This window comes from Rhinopithecus roxellana, chromosome 20 (assembly GCF_007565055.1).
Source record: "Rhinopithecus roxellana isolate Shanxi Qingling chromosome 20, ASM756505v1, whole genome shotgun sequence".
Lineage (NCBI taxonomy): Eukaryota > Metazoa > Chordata > Mammalia > Primates > Cercopithecidae > Rhinopithecus > Rhinopithecus roxellana.
Genome location: NC_044568.1, coordinates 8,488,706 through 8,503,053, shown reverse-complemented (window position 1 = coordinate 8,503,053; position 14,348 = coordinate 8,488,706). Strand labels below are relative to the sequence as shown.

At 52.4% G+C, this 14,348-nt stretch overlaps 1 protein-coding gene across 4 annotated transcripts; it reads left to right on the top strand.

Moving 5' to 3' along the window:
• Positions 1 to 6,315: 6,315 nt before the first annotated feature.
• CD19 (CD19 molecule) lies at positions 6,316 to 14,091 on the top strand. 4 transcript variants are annotated; one of them, XM_030924364.1, is made up of 16 exons: positions 6,317 to 6,458; positions 6,715 to 6,981; positions 7,299 to 7,502; positions 7,624 to 7,902; positions 9,854 to 9,964; positions 10,879 to 10,927; positions 11,238 to 11,326; positions 11,753 to 11,866; positions 12,001 to 12,105; positions 12,187 to 12,255; positions 12,356 to 12,412; positions 12,518 to 12,574; positions 13,272 to 13,328; positions 13,429 to 13,521; positions 13,622 to 13,728; positions 13,891 to 14,091. In XM_030924364.1, the coding sequence occupies exons 1-15, from the start codon at positions 6,371 to 6,373 to the stop codon at positions 13,711 to 13,713; spliced, it is 1,731 nt and encodes a 576-aa protein (XP_030780224.1). In that variant the 5' UTR covers positions 6,317 to 6,370; the 3' UTR covers positions 13,714 to 13,728; positions 13,891 to 14,091. The 4 variants fall into 4 exon arrangements, with proteins under 4 accessions (XP_030780225.1, XP_030780224.1, XP_010386954.1 ...); XM_030924365.1 differs by lacking the exon at positions 7,624 to 7,902 and having other exon boundaries at positions 6,316 to 6,458; XM_010388652.2 differs by lacking the exon at positions 13,272 to 13,328.
• The last annotated feature ends 257 nt before the right edge of the window (positions 14,092 to 14,348 follow it).

Below are 14,348 nucleotides of genomic sequence, written 5' to 3'. Positions count from 1 at the left end.
GCAGCAAACTACCATGGCAGACGTTTACCTGTGTAACAAACCTGCACATCCTACACATGTATCCCAGAACTTGAAATAAAGAAAATGGACAAAGGATATGAATGGACATTTCACTGCTCTCACAGGTGGCAATATGCGCATGAAAAGATGTTAAACATCATTAGCTGTTTATTCGGGAAATACAAATTAAAGCCACAATCATTTTCATCACTATGCACTTCTTGGAATGGCTAAAATGAGAATGCTAACACCAAATGCTTGTGAGTATGTGGAGAAACTGGGTTTCTCATATTTTGTTGATGGAAATGTGAAATGGTATAGCCACTCTGGAAAAAGAGTATGGCAGTTTTGAACCAAACTAAACACACACTTACTTTTTCACCAAGTGTAAAACCAAGTGTTTTCCACCAAGCTTTGAGCCGAGGTCTCGGTTCAGATGTTACCTCCTCAGTGAGGCCTTCCCTGATCACCCTAACTAAAATGGCCACCTCTGGCTGCATGTGGTGGCTCCCGCCTGTGATGCTAGCACTTTGGGAGGCCGATGGCAGGAGGATCACTTGAGCCCAGGAGTTCGAGACCAGCCTGGACAACATAGTGAGACCTCGTCTCTATAAAAAATTTAAAAATTATCTGGGCATGGCCAGGTATGGTGGCTCACGCCTGTAATCCCAGCACTTTGGGAGGCTGAGGAAGGCGGATCACGAGGTTAGGAGATCAAGACCATCCTGGCTAACACGGTGAAACCCTATCTCTACTAAAAATACAAAAAATTAGATGGGCGTGGTGGCACGTGCCTGTAGTCCCAGCTACTCGGGAGGCTGAGGCAGGAGAATTGCTTGAACCCGGGAGGCGGAGGTTGCAGCGAGCCGAGATCATGCCATTACACTCCAGCCTGGGCGACAGAGAAAAAAAAAAAAATTAGCTGGGCATGGTGGTGTGCATCTGTATTCCAAGCTACTCAGGAGGTTGAGGCGGGGAAGATCTACTTGAGCCCTGGAGGCCGAGGCTGCAGTGAGCTTGATTGTGCCACTGCACTCCAGCCTGAGCGAGAGAGTAAGACCCTGTTTACAAAAATAAAAATCAATCAGTCAATCAATCCAGACTCCCTGTGCATGCAGCAGGGTTTCTGGGGAAGGGGCTGAAATGATGACTAGAAATGAGCCTCCCGTCAGTTTGGGGAGGGCCTTCCTGACAGCTCTCAGGCTTGAGTTTATCCTGCAGGCCCTGGGAGCCACTGAAGGCCATTGAGCAGGGGAAGGGGAACATGACTAACATCAAAGAAGTTCTCTTGACATGCGGAGTGTAGATGGGAACCAAAAGACATAGGGGACAGGGAGCCCAGGAGAGAGGCTGCTGAATTGCTTCTGATAGTGAAGAAAGGATTCAGAGGGGAAAATTGATCCTATCAATATTTAGGATATAAAATGGACTAGCCTTGATGATAGAGTGCATGTGGGAGAAGAGAAAATAAAATTTTCGACCAGATGCAGTGGCTCATGCCTATAATCCCAGCACTTTGGGAGGCCGAGGCGGGTGGATCACCTGAGGTCAGGAGTTCGAGACCAGCCTGGCCAACATGGTGAAACCTTGTTTCTACTAAAAATAGAAAAATTAGCTGAGCGTGGTGGTGCATGCCTGTAATCCCAGCTGCTCGGGTGGCTGAAGCAGGAAAATCACTTGAACCTGGGAGGCAGATGTTGCAGTGAGCCGAGATCGCATTATTGCACTCCAGCCTGGGCAACAAGAGTGAGACTCTATCTCCAAAAAAAAGAAAAGAAAAGAAAAGAAAATTTTCTTTCAGCTAGGTATGGTGACTCATGCCTTAATCCCAGCACTTTGGGAGACTGAGGCAGGAGGATCTCTTGGGCCCAGGAGTTCAAGACCAGCCTGGGCAATGTAGTGAGAAAGCAGAATAAAAAAAGTTTCCCTCGTCTCTACAAAAAAAGAGAGAGAGTTTTCTTACTAACTTATTTTTGTTTTTTTTTTTTTTGAAACGGAGTTTTGCTCTTGTCTCCCAGGCTGGAGTGCAATGGCACGATCTTTGCTCACTGCAACCTCCGCCTTTCAAGTTCAAGCGATTCTCCTGCCTCAACCTCCCAAGTGGCTGGGATTACAAGTGCGCGTCACCACACCAAGCTAATTTTTGTATTTTTAGTAGAGATAGGGTTTCACCATGTTGGCCAAGCTGCCCTTGAACTCCTGACCTCAAATGATCAGCCCCCCTCAGCCTCCCAAAGTGCTGGGATTACATGAGCCGCCTTGCCTGGCCCCTAACTTCTTTTCTTTCCTTTATCCAGCAAATACCTATTGATGTCTACTAGATGCCTGTGCACAGCTAAGGATGGTAAATATTTCTGTTCTCAAAGAAAGAACATTCTGGTGCAGGAGGCAGATGAGAAGACTAGCAAATACACATGAATAATTTGAGATTGGGGGCAAGTGCTGAGAATGAAATAAGGGCATGAGATCAAAAAAGCATGTGAGTAAAGAGAATTTGAAGAGGTTTTCTTTTTCCTCTTCTTTTTTTTTTTTTTCCAAGACAGAGTCTCACTCTGTCATCCAGGCTGCAGTCCAGTGGTGCAATCTCAGCTCACTGCAACCTTCGCCTCCTGGGTTCAGGCAGTTCTCCTGCCTCAGCCTCTCGAGTAGCTGAGATTATAGGCATGAGCTATTTTTTTTTTTTCTTTTGTATTTTTAGTAGATACTGGGTTTCACCATGTTGGCCAGGCTGGTCTCGTTCTCCTAACCTCAAGTGATCCGCCCGCCTCAGCCTCCCAAAGTGCTGGGATTACAGGCATGAACCACTGTGCCTGGTCTTTTTTTGTATTTTATGTAGAGATGGGGTTTCACCATGTTGCCCAGGCTAGACTTGAACTCCTGGGCTCAAGTGATCCTCCCACCTCAGCCTCCCGAGTAGCTGGGACTACAGGTATGCACCATCATGCCCAAATACATTTTTTTGTATTTTTAGTAAAGACGGATTTCTCCATTTTGCCCAGGCTGGTCTTGAACTCCGGCTCAAGTGATCCGCCCACCTGGGCCTCCCAAAATGCTGGGATTACAGGCGTGAGCCACCACACCCAGCCAACATATAATATCTATCTATCTATCTATCTATCTATCTATCTATCTATCTATCTATCTATCTATAGAGAGAGAGGCTCTTGTTGCCCAGGCTAGAGTGCAGTGGTGCCATCTCAGCTCACTGTAACCTCCATCCCCCGATCCTCCCACCTCAGCCTCCCAAGTAGCTAGGAACACAGGCATGCGCCACCACACCTGGCTAATTTTTTGTATTTTTGGTAGAGATAGGTTTTGCCATATTGCCCAGGCTGGTCTCCAACTCCTGAGCACAAGCAATCTGCCTGCCTTGACCCCACAAAGTGCTGGGAGGTGTGAGTCACCTCCCCCAGCCTGAGATTTTTTTTTTTTTTTGAGACAGAGTCTTGCTCTGTCACCCAGGCTGGAGTGCAGTGGCCGAATCTCAGCTCACTGCAAGCTCCGCCTCCCAGGTTTACGCCATTCTCCTGCCTCAGCCTCCCGAGTAGCTGGGACTACAGGGGCCGGCCACTTCGCCCAGCTAGTTTTTTGTATTTTTTAGTAGAGACGGGCTTTCACTGTGTTAGCCAGGATGGTCTCGATCTCCTGACCTCGTGATCCGCCCGTCTCAGCCTCTCAAAGTGCTGGGATTACAGGCTTGAGCTACCGCACCCGGCCAATATTTTTTTTTAAATAATAATATATATATTTTTGAAGCACCGGGGGGCACAGGGAAGCCCTCTTTGAAGAAGTACCATTTGAACTGAGACCCGAATGATGAAAAGAACCAGTCCAGCAAAGAACCAAAGAGCCCCCAGCAGAGATCCAGGCAGAAGGGCTGCAAGCGCAAGGGTCCTGAGGCAGGGAAGCACTTGGCAAGGGGGAGAGTGGTGAGGCATGAGGTGGAAAATGTAGGTAGGTCAGCAACACTCGGCCTACTATGCCTTGGGTTGGAGTTTTTATTTTAGGTAGATGAAAAGTAACTGACATTTTTTGTGTTTTAAAACATTTCTGTAGAGATGGGGTCTTGCTGTATTGCACAGGCTGGTCTCAAATTCCTGTCCTCAAGGGATCCTCTTGCCTTGGTCTCCTAAAGTGTCGGGATTACAGGCGTGAGCCTCTGTGTCTGGCTGTAACTGACATGTTTTAAGCAGGGGAATGACATGCTCTAGTGAAAGCTAGTCTGGGCAGCTGGGTAGCTAATGAGGGGATTAGAGATTTTGTTGAATGAAAGGCAGATTGAGTCCTGCTACTTGCCCCCTTCATTCCCCAGTGCTTCACTCTTCCGCCTCCCAGCCCCCTCAACTGGCCAAAGGGAAGTGGGGGCCCTGCCACCTGTAGGGAGGGTCCCCTGGGGTTTGCCCACAGCAAACAGGAAGTCACAGCCTGGTGAGATGGGCCTGGGAATCAGCCACTGAGAAAGTGGGTCTCTTGGGTCCCTGAACTCTTTTTCTGAGTCCCTGCAGCAGTGAAAAAGACACAGAGGCGCACACACACACACACACACACACACACACACGCACGCACACACAGAGACAGAGAGAGAGACAGAGAGACAGAGAGACAGGAGAGGCATGGGGCAGAATAAGAACAGATTCAGGAGTTAGAACTCCTGGGTTCTTTTAAAACGATTTTTCTTTTAAAGACAGGGTCTTGTTGTGTTGCCCAGGCTGGAGCACAGTGGCTATTCCCAGGCATAATCATAGTGCACTGCAGCCTTGAACTCCTGGGCTCAAGCGATCCTTCTACCTCAGCCTCCCAAGGACCTGGGACCATAGGCATGCACCACTGTGCCTAGCTTTTGCCTGGTTTTGAACTGAGGCAGGATGACTTGAGCTCTTAGCCATTAATTGATGCTGTTTCTCATTAACTGAGGGTTTGCTATGTGCTGGACACTGGGTTAATAGTGCCGAACATATTGTCATTTTTAATCTTCACAAACAGTATTTGTATAGGAGTGTTTTCTTTTGTTTCTTTTTTTGAAACAGAGTCTCACTCTGGCGCCCAGGCTGGAGTGCAGTGGCGTGATCTTGGCTCACCGCAACCTCCGCCTCCTGGGTTCAAGGGATTCTCCTGCCTCAGCCTCTCAAGTACCTGCGATTACAGGCACGCACCACCATGCCCAGCTAATTTTTCTATTTTTAGTAGCAACAAGGTTTCACCATGTTGGTCAGGCTGGTCTCGAACTCCTGACCTCAGGTGATCCACCCACCTCGGCCTCCCTAAGTGCCATGCCCGGCTAATTTTTTTTTTTTTTTTTGAGACGGAGTCTTGCTCTGTCACCCAGGCTGGAGTGCAGTGGCGCCATCTCGACTCAGTGCAAGCTCCGCCTCCTGGATTGACGCCATTCTCCTGCCTCAGCCTTCGGAATAGCTGGGACTACAGGCACTGGCCACCACGCCTGGCTAATTTTTTTGTATTTTTAGTTGAGATCAGGTTTCACCGTATTAGCCAGGATGGTCTTGATCTCCTGAGCTCTTGATCCATCCGCCTCTGCCTCCCAAAGTTCTGGGATTACAGGCGTGTGCCACCGCGCCTGGCCTAATTTTGTATTTTTAGTAGAGATGGGGTTTCACCACATTGGCCAAGCTGGTCTGCAACTGCTGACCTCCTGTGATCCGCCTGCCTCAGACTTCCAAAGTGCTGGGATTACAGGCATGAGCCACCTTGCCCAGCCTGTATAGAAATATTATTATCCCCAGTTGACAGAGAAATAAACTGAGGTGTTGAATGATGAAGTTTAGCCAAATAGTGGAGGCGCAAGATTCAAACTCAGGTCGGCTAGAGCCCAAAGTCTATTAATGGGTGGATGTGGAGGTAGAGGGAGGACTGGTAAAATGTTTGCTGAATGAATGAATGGGGTGTGTGTGAGTGAAGAGACATGGATTCAGAGCCCGGGGTTCAGAGGAGGAGGGAGAGGGAGAAGGAGGGAGCCCTGGAGGCTGAATCCGCTCAGGCAACAAATATTTATCAGGTGCCTACTATGTACCCAGCACTGTTCTAGGGCACTTGCAATTAGTGGTGAACAACACGGTCTGTACTCCAAGAGGCTCATATTCTTGTGCAGAAAACACAAATGAACAAGTAAACCCACAAGATCATTTCCCATGGTGGTGAGAGCTGGGATGAAAATAAAACAGCGTGGCAGGGAGGAGGCAAATGTGAGTCTGGAGGGTTCCTGGAGAATGGGGCCTGAGGCGTGACCACCCCCTTCCTCTCTGGGGGGACTGCCTGCCGCCCCCGCAGACACCCATGGTTCAGTGCCCTCCAGGCCCCTGCCTGCCCCAGCATCCCCTGCGCGAAGCTGGGTGCCCCGGGGAGTCTGACCACCATGCCACCTCCTTGCCTCCTCTTCTTCCTCCTCTTCCTCACCCCCATGGAAGTCAGACCCCAGGAACCTCTAGTGGTGAAGGTGGAAGGTATGTCCAAATGGCAGAAAGGGAAGGGATTGAAGGTGGAAACTTGGGTTGTGGCTGGGTGTCCTTGGCTGAGTAACTTACCCTCTCTGAGCCTCCATTTTCTTATTTGTAAAATTCAGGGAGGGGTTAGAAGGACTCTGCCGGCTCCTCCACTCCCAGTTTTTGGAGTCCTCTGATCTATAACCCGGTGTGAGGAGTGGGGGGGCTTGGAGGTCCCCCCACCCATGCCCACACCTCTCTCCCTCTCTCTCCACAGAGGGAGATAACGCTGTGTTGCAGTGCCTCGAGGGGACCTCAGATGGCCCCACTCAGCAGCTGGTCTGGTGTCGGGAGTCCCCGTTTGAACCCTTCTTAAATCTCAGCCTGGGGCTGCCAGGCATGGGAATCCGCATGGGGCCCCTGGGCATCTGGCTTTTAATCTTCAACGTCTCTAACCAGACGGGGGGCTTCTACCTATGCCAGTCGGGGCCCCCATCTGAGAAGGCCTGGCAGCCTGGCTGGACAGTCAGTGTGGAGGGCAGCGGTGAGGGCCGGGCTGGCCGGGCTAGGGCAGGGGCAGGAGGAGAGAAGGGAGGCCACCATGGACAGAAGATGTCCGCGGCCGCAATGGAGCTGGAAAGAGGGGCTGGAGGGATTGAGGGCGAAACTCGGAGCTAGGTGGGCAGACTCCTGGGGCTTTGTGGCTTCAGCATGAGCTGCTTCCTGTCCCTCCACCTCTCACTGCCTTCTCTCTCTGTCTCTCTTTCTCTGAGTCTTTGTCTCTATTTATCTCTGCCTTTGAGTCTCTATCTCTCTCCCTCTCCTGGGTGTCTCTGCATTTGGTTCTGGGTCTCTTCCCAGGGGAGCTGTTCCGGTGGAATGTTTCAGACCTAGGTGGCCTGGGCTGTGGCCTGAAGAACAGGTCCTCAGAGGGCCCCAGCTCCCCTTCTGGGAAACTCATCAGCTCCCAACTGTATGTGTGGGCCAAAGACAGACCTGAGATCTGGGAGGGAGAGCCTGTGTGTGGCCCACCGAGGGACAGCCTGAACCAGAGCCTGAGCCAGGGTAAGGTGATGACTGGGGAGATGCCGGGAAGTGGGGGTCCAGAGACGGAGGGGAGAGGAAACTGAAGAGGTGTGAGACCCTGAGGATCAGGCTTTCCTCGTCTTATCTCTCCCTGCCCCAGACCTCACCATGGCCCCTGGCTCCACACTCTGGCTGTCCTGTGGGGTACCCCCTGACTCTGTGTCCAGGGGCCCCCTCTCCTGGACCCATGTGCGCCCCAAGGGGCCTAAGTCCTCATTGTTGAGCCTAGAGCTGAAAGACGATCGCCCAGACAGAGATATGTGGGTAGTGGACACGGGTCTGTTGTTGACCCGGGCCACAGCTCAAGACGCTGGAAAGTATTATTGTCACCGTGGCAACTGGACCAAGTCATTCTACCTGGAGATCACTGCTCGGCCAGGTAGAGTTTTTCTCAACTGGGAGGCATCTGTGTGGGGGTACTGGCAAGAAGTGGAAGCCAGTCAATCTTAGGTTCCCCCAACTTGAGGGCTACTCCCAGCCTCACCCCAAACCCCAACTTCCACACAGAACATTGACTCCAAGTCTTTTTTTTTTGACGGAGTCTTGCTCTGTCGCCTAGGCTGGAGTGCAGTGGTGCCATCTCGTCTTGGCTCACTGCAACCTCTGCCTCCCAGGTTCAAGTGATTCTCCTGCCTCAGCCTCCTGAATAGCTGGGATTACAGGTGCCCACCACCACACCTGGCTAATTTTTTTTTTTTTTTTTTTTGAGGGGAGTCTTTCACTGTCACCCGGGCTGGAGTGCAATGGTGCAATCTCAGCTCACTGCAACTTTCGCCTTCCAGGTTCAAGTGATTCTCCTGCCTCAGCCTCCCGAGTAGCTGGGATTACAGGTGCTCACCACCACGCCTGGCTAATTTTTTGTATTTTTAGTAGAGACGGGGTTTCATTATGTTGGCCAGGTTGGTCTCGAACTCCTGACTTCGTGATCCACCCGTCTCGGCCTCCCAAAGTGCTGGGATTACAGGCATGAGCCACAGGGCAGGGTCAGGCCTAATTTTTGTATTTTTAGTAGAGATGGGGTTTCTCCATGTTGGACCAGGCTGGTCTTGAACTCCTGACTTCAGGTGATCTGCCTGCCTTGGCCTCCCAAAGTACTGGGATTGCAGGCGTGAGCCACCACACCTGGCCTAGACTTCAAGTCTTTCTTTCCTCACTTCCAATACACTTTTCTGGGTCTTCACCTACCATTGCTTGTGCCTGCCCACCAGCTTGGGTGGAGTCTTCCTTCCTCCCCAACTCCTCACTTTTGGAGCCCTGGGCCCTCTTCTTATCCCTGTCTGCACGCTTTCGCATTTGACCTTGACTCCTAATGGCTTTTTGGGTCACTATGCCTTGGTGACTCTATTCCAGGCTCCATATTCAGCCATCCCCTGTGCCATTTGATGTCCCATGGACACCTCAGGCTCAACAGATACAAAATCAAACTCAGTGTCTTCCCCAAGTATAATCTTCTTGGTGGCCCTGTGTAAGCAGAGGGCACAACCACCTGCTCCCTTGCCTAGGCTAAGAACCTGGGCATCCTTCCTTTTCCTCACCCTGTCCAGCAAACTGGTCACAGTGTTCTGCCAGTTCTCTCTCCTTCATACAATCCTATCATGCTATCCTAACCGCAATTCACAAACCCAACCCCAACTTTCACTCAAAACTTGATCCAAGCAATGTGCTGGATCCCAGCTGTAACCTTGCAAACTCAACTCTGCCCTTCACTTTGACCATGACTGTCCTTAATTGCAGCAGGAAACTGATCATCATGCTCTCCTCAATCCACACATTGCCTCTGAATACAGCCATGGTTTGTCTGTGATTTGCTCAAAAGACACTGCCCCATGTCATGTGCCAGGCTCTGTGACAATCCCTGACCTCCTGGGACATGACTCCTTAGAGAGAGGAGAGCTTTTCTCACATTTTGGGATTTTGAGTCTGTCTTTTTTTTTTTTCTCTTGAGACAGAGTTTCGCTCTTGTTGCCCAGGCTGGAGTGCAGTAATCTCCGCTCACTGAAATCTCCACTCCCGGGTTCAAGCGATTCTCCTGCCTTAGCCTCCCAAGTAGCTGGGATTACAGGCGCCCGCCACCATACCTAGCTAATTTTTTTTGTATTTTTAGTAGAGACAGGGTTTCACCATGTTGGCTAGGCTGGTCTCAAACTCCTGACCTCAGGTGATCCACCCGCCTTGGCCTCCCAAAGTGCTGGGATTACAGGCGTGGACCACCGCACCTCGCCAAGTCTGTGTCTTGCCTCTGTGCCCCAGACTTGCGGTTCTTTGAGATCTCGGGATTGGAACATAAGATGCCAGCCTGGGGTCCTCATCTCATAGCCCCTTCCCCCTAGCACTATGGCACTGGCTGCTGAGGATTGGTGGCTGGAAGGTCCCAGCTGTGACTTTGACTTATCTGATCTTCTGCCTGTGTTCCCTTGTGGGCATTCTTCATCTTCAAAGAGGTGAGTCATGTCCCCAGTGGGTCTGTCCAAACCCTACTCCATCTTCCCCAGGATAAGCCGGCTTTGGCCAGTCTGACAACCATCTTTCTTTCCTCCCATCCCTCCCTGCAAGACCCCAGAATCCTGTTCCCCCTAGTCTTCCTCTAGCCTCCCTCAAACTTCCCAAGCCTCTTGCATTTTTTTTTTTTTTTTTTTTTGAGACAGGGTCTCATTCTATCACCCCAGCTGGAGTGCAGTGGCACAATCTGAGCTCACTGTAACCTCTGCCTCCCAGGCTCAAGTGATTCTTGTGCCTCAGCCTCCTGAGTAGCTGGGACTACAAGTGTGTGCCACTGCACCTAGCCGATTTTTTATATTTTTAGTAGAGACAGGGTTTCGCCACGTTGCCCACGGTGGTCTCGAACTCCTGAGCTTAGGCAATTTGCCGGCCTCATCCTCCTAAAGTGCTGGGATTATAGGCGTGAGTTACAGCCCCTGGCTCCCTCAAACTTTTTTTTTTTTTTTTTTTTGAGATGGAGTTTTTGCTCTGTTGCCCATGTTGGAGTGCAATGGCATGATCTCGGCTCACTGCAACCTCCACCTCCTGGGTTCAAGCAATTCTCTTGCCTCAGCCTCCCTAGTAGCTAGGATCACAGGCGCCCACCACCACGTCCGGCTAATTTTTATATTTTTAGTAAAGACGAGGTTTCACCATGTTGGCCAGGCTGGTCTCAAACTCTTGACTTCAAATGATCTGCCCACCTCGGCCTCCCAAAGTGCTGGGATTACAGGCACGAGCCACCGCGCCCGTCCCCCTTGCAATTTGAACTCCTGTCTCCTCTGTTGAACCAAGTGACCTCCCCAGTACCTGGCCCCACAAATCCTCATCCTGCCAAGCAGCCCCTCCTCTGATCACTCCCTTTAACTCCCACCAGCCCTGGTCCTGAGGAGGAAAAGAAAGCGAATGACTGACCCCACCAGGAGGTAATGCAACCAGTGCACCCCTCGGTAACACTCTCCACCTTCACTTTATGCCTTGCACTTACTGTTTCCTCTGCCCAGGGGTTCTTTGTTCTGTCTCTACTGTTTCAAATACTGCCCAACCTCAAAGCCCAGCTCCAAAGCTACTTCCTCTGTGAAGACCTCCTTGGAAATGATCATCTCAGACTCCTCTATTGGCTGTCCCAGCACAAGTGATCACGTTTAATCTCTGAAGGCCTGGACAGAATCTTGAGTGGGTCCGCCATTCCATTCCAAGTTGGCCCTCACTGTGCACTTCCCCTTCTCCCGCCAGGTTCTTCAAAGTGACGCCTCCCCCGGGAAGCGGACCCCAGAACCAGTATGGGAACGTGCTATCTCTCCCCACACCCACCTCAGGCCTCGGTAAGAGGCACCGCCCCTCCAGCCTATAGCTCCGCTCCAGATCCAGGGCTCCACCCACACTGTCCTCATCCCTCCAATCCGCTGTGCGCCATGCCTTCTGGAGCTCGGAACTCCGCCACCGGAGAGGGCAGTCCCGCCCATCTATGAGCCCCACCCCTAGAACCGGGCCCCGCCTCCAGGGCTCAGAGCCACGCCCCCAGGACCCAGAGCCTGAAGTCCAAATCAGGAGCAGAGCCTCGCCCCAGAACTGAAGGCCTCTGCCCTAGATTTAGATCCCGCCCCATGGTTCAAGGCCAGGTTCCTAGACTCAGAGTCCATTTGCAGAGCCCAAAGCATTCTCTCCCCGTACCCCGCCGCTTGGACCCTTAGCCTTGACCGCCCCCATGTCTTCTGACCCCGTCTTATAACGTCCGCCCCTCTCGCCAGGACGCGCCCAGCGTTGGGCCGCAGGCCTGGGGGGCACCGCCCTGTCTTATGGAAATCCAAGCAGCGACGTCCAAGTGGATGGAGCCGTGGGGTCCCAGAGCCCTCCGGGAGCGGGTGAATGATTGGGGGAGGGAAGGGTCGTTCCCCACATGAAGGGGGTTGGAGCGGTCTGTGGCCCGAATAGTGGACTGGGGCCTGGAGGAGAGGGGACGTGACTCGGTTCCCTATCCCCATCCCGAAACCCCTAGGCCCAGAAGAAGAGGAAGGGGAGGGCTATGAAGAGCCCGACAGTGAGGAGGGCTCCGAGTTCTATGAGAACGACTCCAACTTTGGGCAGGACCAACTCTCCCAGGGTAAGGCTGCCCTCCTCCGTGGCCCCCCACCTCTCTGCGGTGGCCTGTGGACTCCCATGGACACCCCTCCTTCTCCACCAGATGGCAGCGGCTACGAGAACCCTGAGGATGAGCCCCTGGGTCCTGAGGATGAAGACTCCTTCTCCAACGGTAACTTGGGGCCTTTGTGGGACCTCAGAGACTTAGGTGTAATTGCAGCGCTGTGACACCCCTAGAAGGGGTCCCTGGAGTTCTCTCTCTTCTGCCACAGCTGAGTCTTACGAGAACGAGGATGAAGAGCTGACCCAGCCGGTCGCCAGGACAATGGGTGTGTGTGAGGATGGCAACAGTGGGGGGGGGGCGGGGGGCGGGGGGGGAGGTGGAGGACGCCTGGAGGCCAGGAGGAATAATAACCTCCCTCTTCCCTTTCCAGACTTCCTGAGCCCCCATGGGTCAGCCTGGGACCCCAGCCGGGAAGCAACTTCCCTGGGTGAGAGATACTTTTGACCAGACTGCCTTACCCAGCTTGGGTGACCTGGCCTCAGCTCTGACACCAGACCCAACTTTGACCTGACCTTGACCCCAAACCCGAACCCAGTCCTGACCTTGGATTTGACTCCTCTCACCTCAATACTAAGCCCCATCCCCCATCCTGACCCCCAATATTTACCCCCTCCCTAACTATGAATATCAACACCGATCCTGATCCAGTATCAACCTGGACTTGACCTCCACCTCACCTCAGCCCCTCAGTGCAGACCTCAACTTAGACCCCAGCTCACTCTGCAGCTTCTTCATGACTCTGGCTCCCTCCAGTTTTTTCTTTTTCCTTTTCTCTCTCTCTCTCTTTTTTTTTTTTGAATTGGAGTCTCACTCTGTCGCCCAGGCTGTAGTGCAGTTGCCACCTCTGCCTCCCAGGTTCAAGCGATTCTCATGCCTCAGCCTCCTGAGTAGCTGGGACTTACAGGCACGTGCCACCACATCTGGCTAATTTTTGTATCTTCAGTAGAGATGGGGTTTCGCCATGTTGGCCAGACTGGTCTCAGACTCCTTACCTCTAATGATCTGCCCACCTCAGCCTCCCAAAGTGCCGGGATTACACGTGTGAGCCACCATGCCCAGCCCAGTTCTGTTCGTGACCCCTTCTCTAGCCATAATCTAACCCATATCTAACCCTGACTCTACAGCTAACCGGGGCCCCAAACCCGATGCTGACCGAATCACCCCTTCTCAGCACAGCATAGGTGATGCCCCTCACCTTCCTCTGCCCCTCATTCTTCCTCCTTACCATGGGCTGTACTTCCCGTGCCCCAGCCTCCAATTCTCCATCCCCCGCCCAAGCAGGGTCCCAGTCCTATGAGGATATGAGAGGGCTCCTGTATGCAGCCCCCCAGCTCCGTTCCATTCGGGGCCAGCCTGGACCCAATCATGAGGAAGGTGGGTGCTTCTGCCACTGTCCCCTGCTATCCCCTGGGCTGACTTTGCCTCCCAGCCTACTTCCAGTGCCACTCGTGTTCTCCTCCCTGGTCCTATCCAGATGCAGACTCTTATGAGAACATGGATAATCCCGATGGGCCAGACCCAGCCTGGGGAGGAGGTGGCCACATGGGCACCTGGAGTGCCAGGTGATCCTCAGGTGGCCAGGTGAGCTGAGACTGCCCCTAGGGAAAGGGGGGAGGGAGGGAGATAGGCACGGATGACAGTGGCTGCTGGCTTTCAGGGAGGGAGAGGGAACAGGGCTCCTAGGGCCTGGTGGGCAAGGGGAGGGCTGCTGGACTTCTCCCCATCACTGTTTCTTCTTCATAGCCTGGATCTCTTCAAGTCCCCAAGATCCACACCTGACTCTGAAATCTGAAGACCTTGAGCAGATGATGCCAACCTCTGGAGCAATGTTGCTTAGGATGTGTGCATGTGTGTACGTGTGTGTGTGTGTGTGTATACATGCCAGTGACACTTCCAGTCCCTTTTGTATTCCTTAAATAAACTCAATGAGCTCTTCCAATCCTATGAAGTAGTGCCCTTGTGTGGGAAGGGAAGGAAAGGTGTCTTGAATCCCACGGAGGAGGGAGGGCTGCCTTCTGCATACAAAGGGCCTTTTCCCAGTGCGGTGGCCCACACTTGTAATCCCAGCACTTTGGGAGGCCAAGCAGGTGGATCATTTGAGGTCAGGAGTTCGAGACCAGCCTGGCCAACCTGGTGAAACCTCGTCTCTACTAAAAATACAAAAATTAGCCAGGTGTGGTGGCGAGCCTATAGTCCTAGCT

What these genes read in the sequence shown, in the direction of transcription:
- CD19 (XM_030924364.1), top strand. Translation starts at nt 6,371, where the DNA reads ATGCCACCTCCTTGCCTCCTCTTCTTCCTCCTCTTCCTCACCCCCATG. An exon ending in GAACCAGAGCCTGAGCCAGG is followed by an intron (nt 7,503 to 7,623) that starts GTAAGGTGATGA and finishes TCCCTGCCCCAG; the next exon opens with ACCTCACCATGGCCCCTGGC. An exon ending in CCCTTCTCAGCACAGCATAG is followed by an intron (nt 13,329 to 13,428) that starts GTGATGCCCCTC and finishes CCGCCCAAGCAG; the next exon opens with GGTCCCAGTCCTATGAGGAT.